Source organism: Chrysemys picta, chromosome 20, assembly GCF_011386835.1.
Source record: "Chrysemys picta bellii isolate R12L10 chromosome 20, ASM1138683v2, whole genome shotgun sequence".
NCBI lineage: Eukaryota > Metazoa > Chordata > Testudines > Emydidae > Chrysemys > Chrysemys picta.
In genome coordinates, this window is record NC_088810.1 from 4374670 (window position 1) to 4396512 (window position 21843).

Here is a 21843-nt window from a genome sequence, read left to right on the forward strand (position 1 = left end):
GTTTTTACTAGAGTCTTTCGTGTTGTCCTTGGGTTTGACGTATAGGAGGTTTAGGACTGCCCTGATGCTTCATCTGCACTCCTGTGCTGTTTTGCGTTGGCGTTGTTAAAGGCCTCAAAGCAGATTCCTGGTTCTTTGGTTGTTCCGGTGGAGATGTCCCTAATCTATCTATCTATCCAGACTGCCAGCCACATAAATACCCCAGAATCTCTCTCTCTCTCTCAGGATACCCTGTTGCTCTCATGAAAGCAGAAGGAAGGACAGGCTGGGGGTCAGGGAATCCACGGTGCCCAAGTCTGGCATGTAGATCGGGTTGTTACTCAGCCACCCAAGAGCCAACAAGGAATTAGAAACTCAAGAGACTGAGGAAACAGAGAATGAGACCTCAGCTGGGGGCACTGCCACTCCGGGTGAGGCCAATGGGCCCCGTTGCCTCCCACGGTGTTTAATTTGTATTGAAAGAGATGCCAGAGCTCAGCTGTGGCTCAAATTAAGCCTTGGCAGGGCGACCTGATACTGTTGGGTGCTGGCCGGGCACCCAGCTCTGAAGGCAACGCCACCTCCAGCAGCAGCGCAGAAGTCAGGGGGGCCTGGCACATGGTGTACTGCCACCCTCCTGCGCTGCTGCTGGAGCTTGTGGTGCCTGATGCTCGGCCTGTGGCTCAAGGCTTCGCGCTGTCACATGTGGGCTGCATCTCGCCAGAGCCCACGGCCTCCTGCAGCCCCCTGGCCACTCCTGGCTCACCCGGGGCGGGGGCACCAGTTCAGATTTGGGGCGGGGGAGGAAATTTTAGCCATTATTCCAGGGACGACTTAGCCACCTACTTAGGGGCTTTGCTGAAAACTCTCGGGGCTTTGCAGATAAGAACTTAGGGATTAGCTGACAGGAGCTCTGTATCCAATTGTTATATAAAGAAAGAAAAAATAGATACAAACGCCAATTAAAGCCAAGTTTAAAGCTTATATGTCAATTTAGAACAATCAGGAGATAATACAGCAAGATATTCCCAATCCCAAGCCTTGAGGTGTCAGTTCTGGAGCTTTAACGCAGATATAGGGGGGAAGTTGGAAAAAGAGCAGACATCTTAGTCTTCTGGGAAGAGCAAGAGTCAGGCTAACGCTAACAGCTAATAACGCGAGACTTCCCAGCAGGGCCTGGGCGAGTGGCAAAGAACTGTAAGAGATGCTGGTTTTCAACCTTGTGTTAGATAAGAACGGAACACAGACTGTAGAAATTGCTGAGGAAAGTAAGGTATCAGGAAGGAATATGTATAAACAAAATGCAGGTGTTGATCATTACTGTATGTCACAAAAGGTATCAATGCTTGCCCTCATTGTTTATCTTTTGGGAGACCTGCCGTTGTGCATTCTCCCCCTTGCGATATTGCTTGAGAATAAACTGCCTCTGACATGTTGCAACCAACCTCAAAGTGAGGACTCGTTTTTCTCCCACATCAGAAACACGTTTGATACTTCACACACTATCTTTAGTAGAGATAAATAAAAATAAATAACATCAGCTTACACAGACACACTGTGTTACTGCCATTATCTCCTCTATTTTAGTCAATAGTTTTTCACTAAAAACATCATTTTAACATATGTTTATGTTTATTTAACATAATTTTTCTCTTTTATTAAGAAAGGGGAATTAATTTTTCTAATTCTTTTGGCATTTCTGTTTACCAACCACAATCATGTATGTGACTCACTAACGTTTGACTCCATCATTGCTATTGGTATCATAGTTGGAACTGCAGTTATTTCCATACAAATTTTAAGTTAATTTACAGATATAACTAAAAATACAATTTGAAAATAAGCGACTTTTATTTGCCCACTGTCTAAACTTCTGTGTTTAGGTAATGATTTTAAAACTGGAATTACTAAAGTGAGTACAAGCTAAAGTTCCATTCTAGGAGAATGCTATTATTTGATTTTTCAACTTTACATAATGAATGATAAAGCACAATATGATAACGACAATAATGATAATTACTCCGGCCAGGACAGGTTAGGCAGTTGAGAATTCACTACTCAAAGAATTCAATGTAAGAATAAAAGAGAAATAAATTTACGAAATGCAGAGACCAGTCAAAAAACTCAGACAACGGCACTTTGAAAAAATAAAGTTACAGAGCATAGATGTGCCTTGAAGGAAGTAACAACAAGAAACAACAGCAATATAAGTATATGTTGGGTGGGGTGAGTGTGAAAGAGACAGTGTGTGTGACCTGCGGGTGTGTGTGAGTTGGGGAGTGTGTGCGAGACCGCATGCTGCCCCTTTAAGAGAGCAGCTCTTAGCAGTCTGAAGGAAAGCTCCTTCAGACAAAGCAGCACCGTCCGACTGTCGGTGAGCCTGTCCCCCCACCCTACCTGCTCTGCGGAGATGGGGTACATGGGGGGACAGGGGACAGCCTGACAGCAGAGCCCCTCCCCCCTGCTCCTTACAGCAGACAGGAAGCTCCCAGGAGCAGCTGACCAGGGGCAGCTCCGAGGCAGGGGGCAGGAGCCACAGGGCTGCAGAGGCCAGCAGGGGAAGGGGCACCCCTGCTCTGGAGGCGCCCCTGTGACGTTACACTCCATCATGCTTTATAAAAATATGTGTATAAGTGTGAATATAATGTAACTGGAATATGCTTTATGCAAAAGGTTTTTCGTAAGGTAACATTACAAAGCTTATAATCTACTTAGTGTGTTCCTCCTATTTCTACAAATGCATCATTCTTGTACCTGAATCTAAGAATATGTAGCATAACTCTGAGTTCCTATTGTAATTATGGAAATAGTGGGACATTAATGGTGGTTTGGAATCTTAATGGCTCCCATTGACTAGGATAGTTGACTCTAGATGGCTCTTTTACCTGCAAGTCTCTACTGCATAGGTGCAGGTCAGTCCTGGAGGAATGGAGGGGGGCTCAGAGGACATGTGATCATGTCACCTGAACTGGAATCCATCTTTAACCTGGTGCTTTTCCAGTTAGAAGGAGGGGTGGGGACACAGAGAGACAAAAGATTCCCGCCTTGTGCCGAAGATATAAAAGGGGGTGGAACAGAACAAAGGGGGCTGGAGCTAACAAGAATTGAACCAGGGGAGAGGATTGGGCCCAGACTAGGAAGGAGTCTAGTCTGTGAAAGAAGCTTATTGGAACATAGCTGAGGGTGAGTTTTACCTGTATTCAGTTTCTTGATGTATTAGGCTTAGACTTGAGTGTTTAATTTTATTTTGCTTGGTAACTTACTTTGTTCTGTCTGTTATTACTTGAAACCATTTAAATCCTATTTTTTATACGTAATAAAATCACTTTTGTTTATTAATTAACCCAGAGATAGTGATTTATACCTGGGGAGCAAACAGATGTGCATATCTCTCTATCAGTGTTATAGAGAGTAGACAATTGATGAGTTTACACTTTATAAGCTTTATACAGAGTAAAATGGATTTATTTGGGGTTTGGATCCCATTGGGAGCTGGGTGTCTGGGTATGGAGACAGGAGCACGTGCTCAGCCATTTTCATTTAAGTCTGCAGCTTTGGGGGCGTGGTTCAGACCCTGGGTCTGTGTTGCCACAGGCTAGCATGTTTGGCTCAACAAGGCAGATTTCTGCAGTCCCAAGCTGGCCAGGAAAATGGACTCTGAGGTAGTGTGAGCACATCAGGTGACAGTCCCAAGGGGGTCTCTGTGACCGAATCCATCACAGCCCTGGTCGCCTGTAGCTAAGGTCGGTCCTGGATGACTTTGTTTTTTCTGTGATGACCGCAAGGCGTCCAGATACCCCTGTGACAAGTGCAGTACGATACCCTCTAGAACAGTGGCTCTCAAATTGTGGATCAGACCTCAAAGTGGGTTATGACCCCATTTTAATGGGGTGACCCAGGCTGGCTTAGACTTGCTGTAACCCGGGACCAAAGCCCAAGCCTCACTGCCGGGGGCTCCGATGGGCTCAGACTTTGATCCCCCCTCCTGGGGTTGGGTAATAATTTTTGTTGTCAGAAGGGGGTTATGGTGTGAGAACAGAGCAGACCAGGTGATGTTAGTTACTGATCCCTTCAAGACAATGCAGTTACCACAAAGCCCGATCTTAGCATGAAAGCAAGTGTTCAGTCTTTGAGAAATGCTGAATCGATTGTGTTTGTCTTTTTGTTACAGTAGCACCTACTATGTGCTTGGATTGCTCCAAACACAGCAGAATCCTTGGTTTCTAGACATGTCTGAGAATCATAGAAACTGTAAACTTGCAAATAGGAATAAAACTCACTTTTTATTCCCATATGTTTTTCGAATTAGTAAGATCAATTGTGATCAGGAATCAAGATACACTCCACTGGAGATGCAGGATTGTAATTGGCACATGCCAAAAGAAATCGATACCTGTGCTAGGCCATGACGCTTTTTCAAATGACTTATAAACCAATTGCTGACTTCGAATGATTCATCCCCTGTTAAATTTCCAAATTTTGTCACTTGGGCTTGAAGAATTGGCCCACTTAGCGGCATTCCTTTCAGCCTTTCCTGAGCAAACCATGTTCACATGGCTTTGTCTATTGTGGGTTTTGCTGAATAGCGCACACGTTTTTGCTTAAGCTCTGCAGAAGAATCCATATTTTGCACAAAGCCATTCAGTTTAAATTCGGTTTTTAGCCATCCTCGGAGAGTAGATTAGACAATCCCAATATCTTTTGAAACTTTGGCCTGGGTTTCTCCGCTATTTACTTGCTCTATTGCAGCTAACTTTCTTCTACAGTGTAGGAACGCTGACGCTTGCCCTGTGCCCTCTAGCGTGACAATGACTAAGCGTGCGTGATACGTCTTTACGAATATTGGTAAAGACGTACAACACGTTTCCGCTACACACTTCCTGTCGATTTCTATGTTAGTGAATTAGTGAGCAAATCTGTAGCACTACGTAGCAAGTTCCTGTGCCATGTATTAGCATGTCTCGCATGTTAACAAGTCTTGCGTGTTAAATAGGTGGCATTGGGCACCACGGCACCACCGCGTGTTAAGCGGATTCGCGCATAAACGGGTCTGTACTGTACATGCACACACACAAACACAGAGACACACATGTATATATACAGAGAGAGAGACAGGGAGAGAGAGAGTACATATAGACAGTGGTCACACACATACACTTATATATACATACATTGACTATTATTTTAGGATATATTTTATATAATGATGCCATTTATGTTGTATTTCTTGTATTAAACCTATTACACGAGATCTGGGTTGTGTCACAGACTCACAGACCCCGGGCTTTCTTGACTCTGAATGGTCCCTGGGAGGACCCCCCTTCAGTGTGACAGCCCTTCTTGGGGTCACACACACTCTGGGGGGTTAAGACCTGGGCTCCAGCCCCTCCTGGAACCGCACTTCTCTGAAACTTGAGCCTGCCTATCTCTCGCTGTGGGCCCCCTGAGGGAGTCTCCTCGCTCTGCACCCCACGGCCTCCCCATCCAGAGGGAGCAATGCCCCCCCCGATCTCTACCCTGCAGTGACTCTCAGCCAGTGTAACACAGGAGGTTTATTGAACGTCTGAACCCAGCACAGGCAGTTCTCAGGGCCCTCGGACCTGGCCAGGCTCAGCACCGTCCAGCTGGGTCTGACCCCATCCAGGTAGCTCAGGCCCCTCTTTGTCCCCAGTCCAGAAGCGACCTCCTTCCAGCCGAGCTCCCCCACCCGCCCCGCCCCCACCCTTTGTCTTTGTTCCTGGGTGAACAGGTCACCTGAGTCCCCTCCCTCCCGTCCTTTGTTCTCCGACTGGCCAGAACCAGCTGCCTTCCTGGGCCATCTCTCCTCTGGCCTTTGTCCTCCCACGGGCCAGAACCGGTTGGCTCCCAAGATGAGCTGGGCCTCCAGCTCACCGGTTGCTAAGTTCCACAGTGTCCAGGCCGATGTCCAGGGTCTGGGCTGTTAGGCAAGGTCACACCTGCCCCTCTGCAACCACAACCCCCCTCTCCCACCACATCGTTACACACGCAGCACACAGATAAACTGAGGCACAGACAGTATTCATGCAAATCACTAACAAAATCCCACACTTCGTCACAGGCTGTTTTTAAAATAAAAGTTTCATAAAAACTAATCACAGTATCTTTTGGATTTCAGAAAGATTTCACAGAGATCTTTGCCATTTAAAAGTAATGATCACAAAAAATATCCCACATTTTTGAATTCCTGCCTCATGTTTTAAAATATTTTCAGGACACAGAAAAAAACAGACATCTAAATTATTAAGATAGATAGATAGATAATGACTGGTAATTATCCCTTCCCCTGCCATATCTGTAAGAGACGGACCCCAGTCACCATGATCTCCAGAAATGTAAGATTTCAATATTGACCTGGCGGTTCCAAGGTTTCCCAGTGAATCATTTTTTTTCCTGCATCTCAACCTGGTAATTCACAAGATCCAGTAAAAACACACGAGTCATATACTGAGCTCAATACAATGCACAAATATCCCTTGCTCAGCACTGAGATGCGGCCATCTCTGGGGTAGGGTGTGGGGGCTGTTTATACAGGGACCCCTCGGCAAGCGCTGAGATGCAGTGACCTCTGGGGTGGGGTGCGGGGGCTGTTTATATAAGGGTCTGTTCCCGGCTGGCACTGAGATGCAGCCACCTCTAGGTGGGGCATCTGTTTAACAGCAACCGAGGGAAACCTCCTGGGCAGCTAATTTAAAAGAGTTTGAAACCAAATGGGGATTAACCAGAGGCAGAATGTACCACACCAAGCTAGGGGCCAGCCCAGACACCAGGGTTCCTGCCCCGGCTCTCACCCGAAGGACCAGGGGTCTGCCCTGATCCGCATGGATCCAGCGCAGTGAGTTCTAACCCACTAGACCCGGCAGCCACAGTCCCAGCAGGAACCTGCCCCAGGCTCGCCCCTTCCGCCACTGGCCGGGGACCTATGTCCAAGCGACTGTGCCCCACTGTTCAATGGGACCCTCTCCCCTGCACTCCGCGGCTCTCGCCTAGCCCCAAACAGGGGCCGACCAGCTGGAGGTGGAGCAAACTCACCAACTGGTAACTTCCTGTTGTGGAAGATCCGCTCATCAACCAGCCTCCCAGCACAGTCGCTGCGGCCCACACATGGGGGGCAGAGCTGACATGCCACTGGCCTGGGTCAGAGCGGGCCAGGGTCTGGCTGGGGTGGGAGACTCGGGAGGGCCCGACCATCGGAGCTGGTTCCAATGCCCCTAGGGGGCGCCGTGTTTCTTTTAGTTCTAGGTTTCTCCCAAACCGTTGTGTATCTCAACACCGGGCAAGCAGTCCTTGTATAAACAGCCCCCGTGGCCCCCCCCCCAGAGGCAGCCATATCTCAGCACTGGGGAGAGGTCCCTGTGTAAACAGCCCCCATGAACCAGGACAGATTCAGCTGCGTCTCAGCTCTTAAATCGAAGGACGGTGTCTATGGGGGGCCGTGGAATCCAGCCGCTTCTCCTGATCCAGCCGATCACCTGGGTCCCATGAAAAGGGATTCCCCAGACTCAATGACCCGGGACCTGGAAGACGTTTGAGGAGCCGAGAGACAGAGAATAAAAGAGACCCTAGAGGGGAAGGACCCCTGGCCCCACTCCCCAGAACCAGCCAGAGACCCACCCTGGAGCAGATTGGAGCCAGGGGCCCCTACAGGGGAAAGGCCCCATGCCCCATTCCCTCCACCCCCAGCCAGTCCCCCTGCGGTGGGGCAGAAGCTGGCTGTCCCTGGGAGCAGGCCTCTGTCTGTGACAATCTCCCGCTTGTGTCGATGGCACCGAGATCTCCAGCCACTGGAACCGGCTTCTGCAAGGCAATCTACAGCCAGAATCACATGCTGACTTCCCCTTCCTGTCTTGAAATCTCACATCTCTCCACAGCCCACGCCCTAACACTCGCGCCCGCTCCATCCCAGGCAGGTCTTCACACGCACCCTGCTCTTCAAATTGGAGTCAGGATTCGCTAGCTGTCCTACCGGGCACCTGTTGTTCCAGTGCGCTGTTCCCAGACACCCCACCCCAGAGGCGGATGCATCTCAGCTCCGGGTGAACAACCCCTGGGCAGTGTCGCTGTGTGGCTGTTCCCCAGCTACCCCGCCTGGAGGTGGCTGCATCTCAGCTCGTGGTGAGTGATTAGCATCTGCAGCATGTACTATAGGATAAGAGGTGTGAGCTGCTAGTGTTCAAATATTAAAAGAAGTAATGAAGGGATAGAGCTGGGACAGGCGCCTGGGAGCCAGGACTCCTGGGTTCCATCCACGGCTCTGGGAGGAGAGTGAGGTATAGAGGGTCTCAAAGCCAGGACTCCTGGGTCCTATCCCTGTCTCTGGGAGGTGAGCAGGGTCTAGTGGGTTAGAGTGGGCGTTGGAGGCAGGGAGGCAGGACTCCTGGGCTCTATCCCAGCTCTGGAAGCAGAGTGAGGTGTAGAGGGGCTCAGAGCCAGCAATGCTGGGATCTAGTTCCAGCCCCATAAGCAATATGTAGCCTGCCCCTGTTGCAGGGAAGCCACAGGCAGCCCCAGCCAGAAGGTGGGGAAGTCGGCAGGATGCTGGTGCTGGGGTTCCTCAGAGAGCATCTCCCCCCAATCCCCTCCTGTCAGCACCCATTGTGCATGCCGCTTCCCCAGGCTCCGAGTCACAAACCCTGAGGAACCCGAACTGAAGGGTCGGAGAGCCAGGTGCCGGGCCCCCCTCTGCAGGTCTAGGGGTGAGTGGAACTAGGGTGGGGGAGGGAGCTTGATGGTCTGTGGCGACTGGCATGCCCCTCAATCCCGACCCAAAGCCCTTTGCGATCCCAGCCCTCGCTCCCTGCCCCCACAGCTCTGAGGGTGCCCTCCAGCCCAAGCAGGGTCCCGCCCCAGGGCTCCCCGACCCTGGGGACCACACTGGAGGCATCAGCTCAGGGGACCACGTACATCGGGGGTTACCTAGCTCTCATCTCTCAGCCTCCTTCCTGAGAACACCTGAGGGCAGCAGAGGGATGGTGGGAAATGGAACTGCTGGGGGTTTCCCCTTCCCCATATGGGTAATTTTGGGCTGGAAGGACAGCAGATACCCCAGGTTGAGCACATATGTGCAAACTTCTCACCCATAGTCCAACTGCTCTCACTCCATTGCCCCTATGGAGTTGGGTCAACACAAAGTGTGGGGTGTGTGGGGCACAGACCCCCTGGGGCTCCCAGATAGCCTACAGGGGCAGGGCAACTTTGCCTTGTGTGAAGAAACACTTCCTTACATTTCTTTTAAACCTGCCACCCATTAATTTCATTTGGGGACTTCTAGTTCTTGTGTTATGGGAAGGAGTAAATCGTACTACCTTATTTACTTCCTCCACACTAGTCAGGATTTTATAGACCTCTATCATAGCCCCCTTATTCGTCTCTTTTCCAAGCTGAACAGTCCCAGTTTTATTAATCTCTCCTTTTAGGAAAGCTGTTCCACACCCATAATCAGTTTTGTTGCGCTTTTCTGAGCCTTTTCCAATTCCAGTTTGAGATAGAGCCACCAGAACTGCACGCAGTATTCAAGATGTGGGTGTACCATGGATTTATATAGAGGCAATATGATATTTTCTCTCTTATTATCTATCCCTTTCTTCATGATTTTTGATGGCTGCTGCACATTGAGTGGGTGTTTTCAGAGAACTATCCAGAGTGATTCTCAGGTCTCTTCCTTGAGCAGTAACAGCTAATTTATACCCCATCACTTTATATGTATTGTTGGGATTATGTTTCCCAGTGTGCATAACTATGCATTTATTAACAATGAATTTCATCTGCCATTTTGTTACCCAGTCACCCAGTTTTGTAAGATCCCTTTGTAACTCATCACAGTCAGCTTTGAACTTAACTCTCTTGAGTAGTTTTGTATCATCTGTAAATTTGTCCACCTCACTGTTTACCCCTTTTCTAGATCATTTATGAACATGTTGAACAGCACTGGTCCCAATACAGAACGCTGGTGGATACCTTACCTTGCTTAAAAGCCTTTTGGGAGGAAACTTGTCAAGGCTTTCTGAAAATCTAAGTACATGGACTAGGTCACCCTTTTTCACATGCTGTTGACTCCCTCAAAAAATTCTAGTAGTTTGGTGAGCCATGATTTCCTTTACAACATTGAAGGTTTTATACTTTGCTCTAGTAGCTTTCCAGGCGTTGAGGTAAGCCTGACTGCTCTATAGTTCCTGACTCCTCCTTTTCCCCCTTTAAAGATGGCCACTCTGTTAGTCCTTCTCCTGTCTTCTGGGACCTCTCCTGGCATTCAGGACTTTGCAAATATTATTGCCAGTGGCTCCAAGGTTTCTTCCACTAATTCCTTCAGCCCCTGGGTTGAACAGCTTCCTGCCCCACTGATCTGAATTCATTCAAATCGGTCAGAAGATCTCTGACGTGTTCTTTACTTATCCCGATCTGCAGCCTTTCCCCTTTGTTGTCCATTGTAACATCACTGGTGGCCTGCTCACATGTTGTTTTTTGTGGGAAGACTGAAGCAAAGCAGACACGGAGCAGCGCTGCCTTCCCACCATCTTCTACCACCAGATCAGGATTTTCTGGCCGCTCTCATGATTCTTAGAGAAAATCTCATTTTTTTCTGCCAATTTAAGGATTTTTTTAGCCTACGATCTCTCAGGAAAGTCTGGTGATTTGGGGATTTGGAGGGTCACTGTGCTGCCAACAGCCCCAGATCAGCCCCCTGCAGAGCCCAGCAATACTGATGGTCCCCCAGGCAGATCTGTCCCCCCCAAACAGCCTCTGCTCTCACACTTCTCACCCCCCGTCTGTCTCTAGGTCTGTCCCAGCCAGACGGCCCACCCATGGGCAGAGCCCTGCTGCCACAGCAGGACGCCGGGGAAAGGGAGATCCCACCTCAGGGCCCCCTCTGGAGAGCAGGGGGTCCTGCCACGCTGAGGGTCCTGATCCTCGCCCTGCTCTGGAGGGGTAAGTAAGCAGCACCTGCAGCCCCAGTGCAGGGGGAAGGGCAGAACCTGCTCTAAGCGGGGCCAGGTCTGTCCCAGAACTTGGAAGGGAGACTGGCCAGAGGGGGAGGGGAGCCAGTGCCCCAGTGTGGTGCTAGGGGGCGCTGAGTGACAGGGAGCGGGCAGGGGGCTCGATGGAGGGAGGAATGGAAACTAAATGCAGTGAGAATTGGTCAAGGACCCAGGGCTTGGCTCATATGGGGCTATTGGTCAGGAGTGAGGGGCACTGATAGACCTCGGGGGGGGGGGGTTGATCTCAGGGCTGGGCTCGCCGGGGGCTGCAGCTTGGGAGTGAGGGGAACCAGCAGAGCTCGGGGTGCAGCTCAGGGTTGGTCTCTGCTCTCTATGGGTCCCACTTCCATCCCTCCCCGTCCCCTGCAGGGTCCCTGTCCCAGCCACCTGGATTTACCCTGGCGGTGCCGCAGTCAGTGTCCGTGCAGGAGGGTCTCTGCATTCTCATCCCCTGCAACTTCACGTACCCAGCCTCGTATGACACCGACAATCCCTCGGACCAGCTATACGGACAATGGTACAAGGAGCCTGCTATTATGGGCCAGGATCCGCCTGTGGCCAGCAGTGTCCCCAACGTGGGGGTGTCGCAGGAGACCCAGGGCCGGTTCCGGCTGACGGGGGATCCAGTGCACGGCGACTGCTCCCTGCAAATCAGTGATGCCCTACGGACGGATGCAGGGAGATATTTCCTTTACATCGAGAAAGGCATGTTAGATCACACTTACCGCTCCAATTCCGATGGCACAGACCCTGCGCTCACGATCTCTGTGACAGGTAAGAGCAGCCGCAGTCACCACTTGTCAGGGTTCCCCCCCCACTCTGAACTCTGGGGTACAGATGTGGGGACCCGCAGGAAAGAACCTTAAGCTTATATTCTACCAGCTTAGGTTAAAAACTTCCCCAAGGCACAAATTCCTTCCCTTGTCCTTGGACGGTATTGCTGCCACCACCACGTGATTTATAGAAAAATTCAGGGCAGGGTAACTTGGAATCCCTATCCCCCAAATATCCCCCCAAGCTCCTTCACCCCCTTTCCTGTGGAGCCTTGAGAATAATATACCAACCAATTGGTTAGCAATGTGAGCACAGACCAGACTTTTTGTCTTCAGGACACTGAAAATCAATCAGGTTATTAAAAGAAGATCTTTATTTATATATATGGAAAAAAATAATCACAGCTGCAAAATCTGTTCTGCAGGTAACTTCACAGGGTAAATAAAAGATTTCAAACACAGACGACTCCCCTCTGGCTCAGCTTCACAGTTACAAAAACAGGAATCAAACTACATCTGTAGCATAGGAAAATTCACAAGCTAAAACAAAAGATAACCAACGCCTTTCCTTGCCTACTTACAATTTCTGTGGGTTTAAATCTATTATTCCAGATATATTTTCAGGAGATGTTGTACCTGCTCGGTCCCTCCCTCCGTCCAGAGAGGGAACAACAGAGACAGCAATAAACAAATCCTCCCCCCACCCCCACAGATTTGAAAGTATCTTCTTTCCTCATTGGTACTTCTGGTAAGGTGCCAACTAGGTTATTTGAGCGGATTAATCCCTTACAGGGAAGGTGATTTAGTACAGCTGCCAAAGAGGGATTTTATGCTACTGCATACAGAAAGTTGTTACTCTTCCCTCTATATTTATGACACTGCTCATCAGCCCCCCTGAGCCAGCCAGTCCCCGTCCTGGGGCCAGGTCAGAGCTGGCGCCCCTGAAGGGCAAATGCCCCATGTCCCTGAGTGATTCTCTTCCCTCTCCCCATGTCTCAGAGCTGACGGAGGAGCCAGAGATCCAGATCTCACCGGCGCGGGGGATGCCAGGGATGCTGCTGGCCGGGGAGCCAGTAACTGTGACCTGCACGGCCCCCGGGCGCTGCTCCAGGACCCCTCCCCGAGTTACCTGGATGGGGCCATTCAGCAACACAGCCCGGGGCGTCTCAGCCCAGCTGCCAAACGGCACCTGGGCCCACAGCTCCGAGCTCACCATCACACCCGGCCTCGGGGACCACGGCAAAGAGCTGGTCTGCAACGTCACCTACCACCCACCACAAGGACCTTCCACCAGCAGAACCATCCAGCTCCACGTTGACTGTGAGTGACCCACCCAGTCCCACCATGCTGGCCCTCAGCCCCCTCTGCTGGGTTCCACACCACTGGGCTCCCCAGCCCTGCCATCCAGCCCCTCCCCGAACTCTGCCCTCTCCTGGGATCCCCACCCCCCACCATGCACCCTCAGCCAATTCTACTCCAGGCCTCTTCCCTCCACACACCAGCCCCTTCTCCCTTGGGATCTTCCCCCTTCCTGCCCCCCTTGGCTATGGCTCCCCTCTCTACCGCTGACCTGCTCTGCTCCAGAATCCTCTTGTGCTGGGATCCACCCACATCCCCATTCCAGTCCCCCCTTGCAGGGATTCCCCCCTCTCAGAACAGCCACCCCAGTTCCCCCTGAGATCCCCCCAGGCTGTCCCACCACGTCTCCTCCATCCCCTCCCCTTTCTGCCGGGATCGGTGGATGCTCTATATGGGGCAGAGTGTTAATGGGATCTAGTCGCTGTCCGGCACTAAACATGCTCCGGGCTCGGTGCCCAGAGACCTCGGCCCGCCCTGCCCCAGGGCAACCCCCCATTAAACGGCCCTTCCCCGCCCACGGGTCTTGTGTCACTTCAGAGACTTTACCGTCCCCCAGCTGAGCTCACAGTGAGGGTCCATGCCTAGGCTCAGTGATCACTAGTGACCCCCCCCGGTGCTGTCCAGCCCCCCTGATCCCCCTGTCTGGTTTGTGTTACAGACCCACCCGGGCCCCCCAACATCACCGGAACCCTGACCAGGAACGGACGCCCCGGTGAGAGGCTGCGCTGCGAGCCCCAGGAATCAGCGACCGCCTCCTAGTCACGCTCTGCCCGCACTCAGGTCCAGGCGCCAGGCTCAGTCAGGCCAGGCTGCTTCATGCCCAGAGGGGATAGCCCGAGGGATGCCAAAGGACTGTGGGGAGGGTGGTGCGGGGAGTGGGCCCGGTTCCCTCTGTGTCCAGACCCCGGGGTGGCACTAGAGGGCGCTGGGGAGTGGGGATGAGATGGGTCAGGGACCGATCTCTGCGACAGAGACCTGCTGCCATGGAGAGTCAGTAGGGTTGTGCTCCAACCCCAGACCTGGGTACGTCTCCACACTGGGCGAGGGCTTCTCATGTAAACAGCCCCCGTTTCCCACCCCAAAGGTGTCTGAACCTCGGTTCCTTGGCAGAGGATCTCTGGGGGGGCCTAACCGGCCTGCTCGTCTCCTCCAGTGCCAGATGTGTGGGGAGCTGAGGGCGATGTTGTGTCTCTGGAGACCCAGGAGGGCGACTCCCTGAGTCTGAGCTGTGAGGCTGGGAGCAGAGTTGACGCCAACCTGAGCTGGGCCAAGGAGAACGAGTCCCTGAGCCCCGGCCAGGGAGGGGCCGGGCGCCTGGAGCTGCCGAATCTCAGCCGAGGGGACGCAGGGGAGTATCGGTGCTGGGCAAAGAATTCCTATGGATCGGCCAGCCAGGTCCTGCGTGTGCACGTGCAGTGTAAGGCTCTAGGGGGCACTGTGCTGCAGGCAGTGTGGCAGAGGGTCAGTGGGGGGGGGCGCTCTCCAATCTAACATGTTGCAGTGGGTATTTCAGCTCCGGTTAGGATTCTGGAAATCACCGTCTCCAGAGCTAACAGGAGCAACCCCCAGCTATTCCAATATATTGCTAGGGGGTGAGGAGTGGGGAATGGGGCCTTTCCTCTCTAGTCGGGGCTGGCCCGATCCGGCCCCCGGGCAGAAACTGGTTGGCTCAGGGTGCGAGTGGTTTCTTGTTATTCCTGTTCCCAGATCCCGGCATCCTGGTGGCCACCGGTTCACAGCTCACGACCTGGGAGGGCGACTCCCTGCAGTTCCTCTGCTCCCTCGCCAGCAGCCCCTCCATGGTGCTGGGCTGGGTGAGGGGGGGCCGAGCCGCTGGGGGCACCCACCCCATGGGGGTGAATCAGCTGTGGCTGGAGCTGCACAACGTGACATGACAGCTGAGGACAGGGGGCTGGGCCTATAATGAGAGCTCTGCCAATGGGACGTTCCAGCTGCTCACTGAGTGTGAATGGGGTTAACCCACGGGACTCCCTGCCACCAGGTGTGAGTGGGGCTAACCCGCGGGACTCCCTGCCACTGGATTTCTCTCTCTGACTATTGTTGCTGGGTCTCCTGCTCTCCCCAGACAGCCCCCAGCCGGGGACCAGGCTGAACTTATCCTGCCAGCGCCAGGGGCTCAGCATCAGCTGCAGTTGCTCCCTGCGCTCCCACCCCCCACCCCAGCTCCAGTGGCAGGTGGACGGGGAGCCCCTGGCTGGGAATGGCTCACAGGGGACCCTGCAGGTCAGCTCGTGGGCCCAGGGTGACGAGACTGTAAGAAAAGTGTAGGGGACAATTTCCTGGTGCAAGTGCTGGAGGAACCAGCTAGGGGCAGAGCTCTTCTAGACCTGTTGCTCACAAACCAGGAAGAATTAGTAGGAGAAGCAAAAGTGGATGGGAACCTGGGAGGCAGTGACCATGAGATGGTCGAGTTCAGGATCCTGACACAAGGAAGAAAGGAGAGCAGCAGAATACGGACCCTGGACTTCAGAAAAGCAGACTTTGACTCCCTGAGGGAACTGATGGGCAGGATCCCCTGGGAGAATAACATGAACGGGAAAGGGGTCCAGGAGAGCTGGCTGTATTTTAAAGAATCCTTATTGAGGTGCAGGAACAAACCATCCCGATGTGTAGAAAGAATAGTAAATATGGCAGGCGACCAGCTTGGCTAAACAGTGAAATCGTTGCTGATCTTAAACACAAAAAAGAAGATTTGACAAATGACCAGAGAGGAGTAAAAAATGTTGCTCAGGCATGCAGGAGTGAAATCAGGAAGACCGAATCACACCTGGAGTTGCAGGTACAAGAGATGTTAAGAGTAAGAAGAAGGGTTTCTTCAGGTGTGTTAGCAACAAGAAGAAATTCAAGGAAAGTGTGGGCCCCTTACTGAACGAGGGAGGCAACCTAGTGACACAGGATGTGGAAAAAGCTAATGTACTCAATGCTTTTTTGCCTCTGTCTTCACGAACAAGGTGAGCTCCCAGACGGCTGCACTGGGCAGCACAGCATGGGGAGGAGGTGACCAGCCCTCTGAGGAGAAAGAAGTGGTTCGGGACTATTTAGAAAAGCTGGACGAGCACAAGTCCATGGGGCCGGATGCGCTGCATCCGAGGGTGCTAAAGGAGTTGGCGGATGTGATTGCAGAGCCGTTGGCCATTATCTTTGAAAATTCATGGCGATCGGGGGAGGTCCCGGATGACTGGAAAGAGGCTAATGTAGTGCCCATCTTTAAAAAAGGGAAGAAGGAGGATCCAGGGAACTACAGGCCAGTCATCCTCACCTCAGTCCCTGGAAAAATCATGGCACAGGTCCTCAAGGGCTCAATTCTGAAGCACTTAGAGGAGAGGAATATGATCAGGAACAGTCAGCATGGATTCACCAAGGGCAAATCATACCTGACTAACCTAACTTCTTTCTACGACGAGATAACTGGCTCTGAGGATGAGGGGAAAGCAGTGAATGTGTTATTCCTGGACTTTAGCAAAGCTTTTGATATGGTCTCCCACAGTATTCTTGCCAGCAAGTTAAAGATGTATGGGCTGGATGAATGGACTATAAGTTGGATAGAAAGCTGGCTAGATCGTCGGGCTCAATGGGTAGTGATCAATGGCTCCATGTCTAGTTGGCAGCCAGTATCAAGAGGAGTGCCCCAAGGGTCGGTCCTGGGTCCGGTTTTGTTCAATATCTTCATTAGGGATCTGGAGGATGGCGTGGACTGCACCCTCAGCAAGTTCGCAGATGACACTAAACTGGGAGGAGTGGTAGATACGCTGGAGGGTAGGGATAGGACACAGAAGGACCTACACAAATTACAGGCTTGGGCCAAGAGTAATCTGATAACGTTCAACAAGGAGAAGTGCAGTGTCCTGCTCTTAAGATGGAAGAATCCCATACACTACTACAGACTAGGGACCGAGTGGCTCTAGGCAGCAGTTCTTCAGAAAAGGACCCGGGGGGTTACAGTGAATGAGAAGGTGGATATGAGTCGACAGTGTGCTCTTGTTGCCAAGAAGGCTAATGGCATTTTGCGCTGTATAAGTAGGGGCAGCAGGCTCCGCTCTCTACCCTAACTTGCCCTGCCCCCCAAATCCTCCTCTGCTGCCATCCACACTCCTCATTACAATCCCCCCTTGTTGGGATTTCTCCTTACACCAGACACCTCGGTTCCCCCTGAGATCCCCCCAGGCTGTCCCACCATTTCTCCTCCACCCCCTCCCCTTTCTGCCGGGATCGGTGGATGCTCTATATGGGGCAGAGTGTTAATGGGACCCAGTCACTGTCTGGCACTAAACATGCTCCAGGATCAGTGTCCAGAGACCGCGGCCTGCCCTGCCCCAGGGCAAACCCCCATTAAATGGCCTGTGACCCTCGCGCTGCAGATCCAGGCCAGAGGGGAAACCAGCGGCTGTCTTTGCGAGGTGAAGGATCAAATCAGGCATCACTGTAAGGACGGCCCTTGTTCCCTTCAGCCGGAGGGAGAGTTAGAAGGAACCTGCCCCTCAGTCCCCCGCCCGTGTCTGAGCCCAGGCCCCAGCCAGACCCCGAACGTCTACATAGACTTTGGAGGAAACGTCTGCGCTGCAATCAAAGACCCACAGCCTGAGCCCCGCGAGCCCGACCCAACGGACCCAGACTCTGAGCCTCAATGCTGCAGGGCTTTGAGGGCAGTGTGGACGGACCCTGCCAGGCCTGGTCAGCCAGTATCAGTGTCTGGCTGTTCTGGGTGTTTCTTTTAGCCACCTCACTGGGTGCAGCCGGGCTGCAAAATATTCAAGCCTGGCCAGCTAAGCCAGGGGGCAAAAGGAGAGGGCTGGGGAGAGATGAACCGCGGGGGGAAGGGAGCCGGCCGGCCTGCCAGGCTGTTTGCATCGGCCTCGGCAGCTCCTCCTCCCCTGCAGCCCAGCGCCCCGCTCCGGCAGCACTGTGCGGGGGTAGGGACCGGGTTGTGTGTTGCGCTGGGGAGTGCAGCCACGTGTCCGGCTCCGCACAGAGCCCAACACCATGTTCTGAGCGGCAGGGTAAAGGGGCCAGGGGGCAGGAGAAGGGGCAGGGAGATTTTGGAGGGGGCAGTCAAGAGACAGGGGGGTCGGGAGTTCGGGGGGGCTTTTTGGGGGGGTGGAGAAGGTTTTGGGCACTCAGGGTACAGGTAGGGGGTAGGGTCCTGGGGGGCAGTTTGGGGGGGTCTTAGGAGGGGGCAGTTAGGGGACAAGGAACAGGGAGGCTTAGGGAGGGGGTGGGGTTCTGGAGGGCAGTTAGGAGCAGGGGTCCCAGGAGGGGGCAGTCAGGGGACAAGGAGCGGGGGGGGTGTTTGGGAGTTCTGGGGGGGAGCTGTCAGGGGGCATGAGTGGGGAGAGGGATCGGAGCAGTCAATGGGACAGGGAGCAGAGGGGTTTAGATGGGTCGGGAGTTCTGGGGGGGCTGTCAGGGGGTGGGGAGTGGTTGGATGGGGCGTGGGAGTCCCAGGGGTCTGTCTGGGGGTGGGGGTGTGGATAAGGGTTGGGGCAATCAGGGTACAGGTAGGGGGTAGGGTCCTAGGGGGCTAGTTAGGATGGGGGGAGGGTCTCAGGAGGGGGCAGTCAGGGGACAAGAGGCAGGGAGGCTTAGGTAGGGGGTGGAGTCCTGGGGGGCAGTTAGGGGCAGGGGTCCCAGGAGGGGGCAGTCAGGGGACAAGGAACGGGGGGAGGGTTGGGGGTTCTGAGGGGGGCGGGAAGTGGGAGGGGCAGGGCGGGGCTAGGGCAGGGCTCCTCCCGTCCTCTTTTTTGCTTGCTGAAATATGGTAACCCTACTCAAGGGCGACGGGTATTGCAGGCCAGAGGAGGCTGAGCTGCCCCAAACAGCCCTACGTGGCACCGCCCATGCTCTGCCCCCAGATCCTCTCCTGCTCACTGCCCATGCTGTTCCCTCATTGCCAAACTGGGGCTGGGGCTAGGGTTGGAGGGGGCCGGCCTGCAGCCTGGGACTCCAGGAGTCTAGTGCTGTGCCTCCCTCCCACCCAGTGCTCTGGGGCTGGGGTGCTCTGGTGGCCCAGGGCTGGGTCAGGGGGGCCAGCGGCCCCAGTGGGGGGCTCTGGGCTCCAGTGGGGTGTGGCCTCAAGCAGAAGGGGTGGGGCCAGGGGCTAGCCTCCCTGAGCTGGCAGTTCATTTGTCGCCCGTGGCCAGACTAGTCTATGCCCAGAGGGGAGAGCCCGAGGAAGCTTCAGGGCTGTAGGGAGGGTGGTGGTAGGATCGGGCCCGGTTCCCTCTCTCTCCAGCCCGTGGGGCGGCACTAGGGGGCGCTGGGCTGTGGGGAGGAGATGGGTTAGGGACCGATCTGTGCAACGGAGACCTGCTGCCATGGAAATGTATCGAGATTGTATACCCACCTCAAAGTTGGCTACGTCCCCACGCTGGGTGAGGGGTGCCTGTATAGCCATCGGTGCTGTCCAGCCTCCCTGACCCCCCTGTCCGGTTTGTGTTACAGACCCAACCGCGCCCCCCAACTCCACTGGGAACCTGATGATGGATGGACACCTTGGTGAGAGGCCGCACTGCGAGCCCCGGGAATCAGCAAGGGCCTCCTAGTCACACTCTGCCCGTGCTCAGGGCCAGGCGCCAGGCTCAGTCAGGCCAGGCTGGTCCGTGCCCGGTGAGATCGAGGCAGCCACAGGACTGTAGGGAGGGTGTTAGGAGGAGCGGGCCCAGTTCCCTCTGTGTCCAGCCCTGGGGTGGCATTAAGGCGGCGCTGGGCAGTGGGGATGAGGTGGGTCAGGGACCTGCTGCCATGGAAAGTCACCGAGATTGTGTTCTGACCCCAGAGCTGGCTATGTCTCCACACTGGGCGAGGGCTCCTCATGTAAACAGCCCCCGTTTCCCACCCCAGAGGTGGCTGAATCTCACTTCCTTGTCAGAGGATCTCTGTGGGGGCGAAACCTGCCTGCTCGTCTCCTCCAATCCCGGCCCCATTGAAGGCTGAGCACGACATTGTGTCTCTGGAGACCCAGGAGGGCGACTCCCTGAGTCTGAGCTGTGAGGCTGGGAGCAGAGCCAAGGTCACCCTGAGCTGGGCCAAGGGGAATGAGTCCCAGAGCTCCAGCCAGGGAGGGGCCGGGCGCCTGGAGCTGCTGAATCTCAGCAGAGGGGACGCTGGGGAGTATCGGTGCTGGGCAAAGAATTCCTATGGGTCGGCCAGCCGGGCCCTGCGTGTGCACGTGCAGTGTAAGGCACTAGGGGGCGCTGTGCCAATCAAAGCAGGGCAGGGCATCAGTGGGGCGTGCTGTGCTGCTGGGAGTGGGGTGGAGAGTCTGTCGGGGGCACTGTGCTGGGGGAGAGGCTCACTGCTCACGGCCCAAGCATGTGATTCCCTGCGGTTCCTCTGCTCTGTCACGAGCAGTCCCCGCATTGCATTGGGCTGGGTGACGGGAGGCCGAGCTTTCAACGGTGCCTGCCCCATGGGGCAGAATCAGCTCTGACTGGAGCTGCCCAATGTGACAGCTGAGGAGGGGCTGCTGTATGGGTGCTGGGCCCAGAGAGAGGAGAGCTCTGCCCAGGGGACGTTCCAGCTGCTCGTTGAGTGTTAGTGAGGTTAACCCATGGAACTCCCTGCCACGGGTGTGAGAGGGGTTAACTCATGAGATTCCCTGACACTGGGTGCGAGTGGGGTTAACCTGCGGGACTCCCTGCCACTGGGTGTGAGTGGGATTGACCTGGGGACTCCCTGCCCAAGGATTTCTCTCTCTGACTATTCATTTGACGCTGTGTCTCCTGTGCTCCCCAGACAGCCCCCGGCCTGGGACCGGGCTGAACTCATTCTGCCAGCACCAGGGGCCCAGTATCAGCTGCAGTTCCTCCCTGTGCTCCCACCACCTGCCCTGGCTCCAGTGGCAAGTGGACGGGGAGCCCCTGGCTGTGAAGGGCTCACGGGGGGGAGGGGGGTGGGCCTGCAGGTCAGCTCCTGGGCCCAGGGGCATGAGGCCATCAGCACCCTGAGCTGGAAGAGGAGTGGGGATGGGGGGCTGGCTGGCTCGGGGCAGGGTTTGGAGGGATCTATGCCAGACTCTCGACTTCTTCTAACTCCATCAGGTGGGCTCACTCAGGCATTTATCGAAATCAGCTGCAAACTCGTCTTCATGGCAACTGGATTCTTCATGGCCTATTACCTCACCCTGCTCTATTACAGACGGTAACTCAGCTACTGACCCACCCACAACCTGCCCACGTACCCATCTACTCACCTACCCATATACCTACCCACCAATCTACCCACCTACCTACCATCTATCCACCCACCCGCCCAACTATGTACCTACCAACCCATCTATGGATCTATTCATCCCCATACACCAACCCACCTGTCTATCTATCTATCTATCTATCTATCTATCTATCTATCTATCTATCTATCCAGACTGACAGCTATAAAATACCCCAGGATCTCTCTCTCACAGGAGACCCTGCTGCTGTCGTGGCAGCAGAAGGAAGGACGGTGGGGAGCCCGGGAATCCATGGTGCCCGACCCACCCACTGACCTACCCACCAACCATCCTACCCATCAATCAATCCACCTACCACCCTACAAGCTAACTACCTCCGAACGTACCATCCTACTCAACCAACCAACCAACCACCCACCTACCTTTGTACCCATTCACCCAGCCATCTACCTACCACCCCTACCAACCCACTGACCCAACCACCCACTGACCTACCCACTGACCAACCACCTACTGATCTACCAACCTACATACCCACATACCTCCTATC

The 21843-nt window shown here is 54.0% G+C and overlaps 1 protein-coding gene across 1 annotated transcript in view; it reads left to right on the forward strand.

The window, feature by feature from the left end:
• The window catches only part of LOC103306859 (sialic acid-binding Ig-like lectin 13), a 55429-nt gene extending 40429 nt beyond the window's left edge, over window positions 1–15000 (forward strand). The window contains exons 2-6 of the mRNA XM_065574642.1: window positions 11343–11747; window positions 12746–13066; window positions 13764–13817; window positions 14259–14522; window positions 14813–15000. Coding sequence (XP_065430714.1) covers window positions 11343–11747; window positions 12746–13066; window positions 13764–13817; window positions 14259–14522; window positions 14813–15000 — 1232 coding nt within the window. The remainder of the gene's footprint in view (window positions 1–11342; window positions 11748–12745; window positions 13067–13763; window positions 13818–14258; window positions 14523–14812) is intronic.
• Window positions 15001–21843: the final 6843 nt, after the last annotated feature.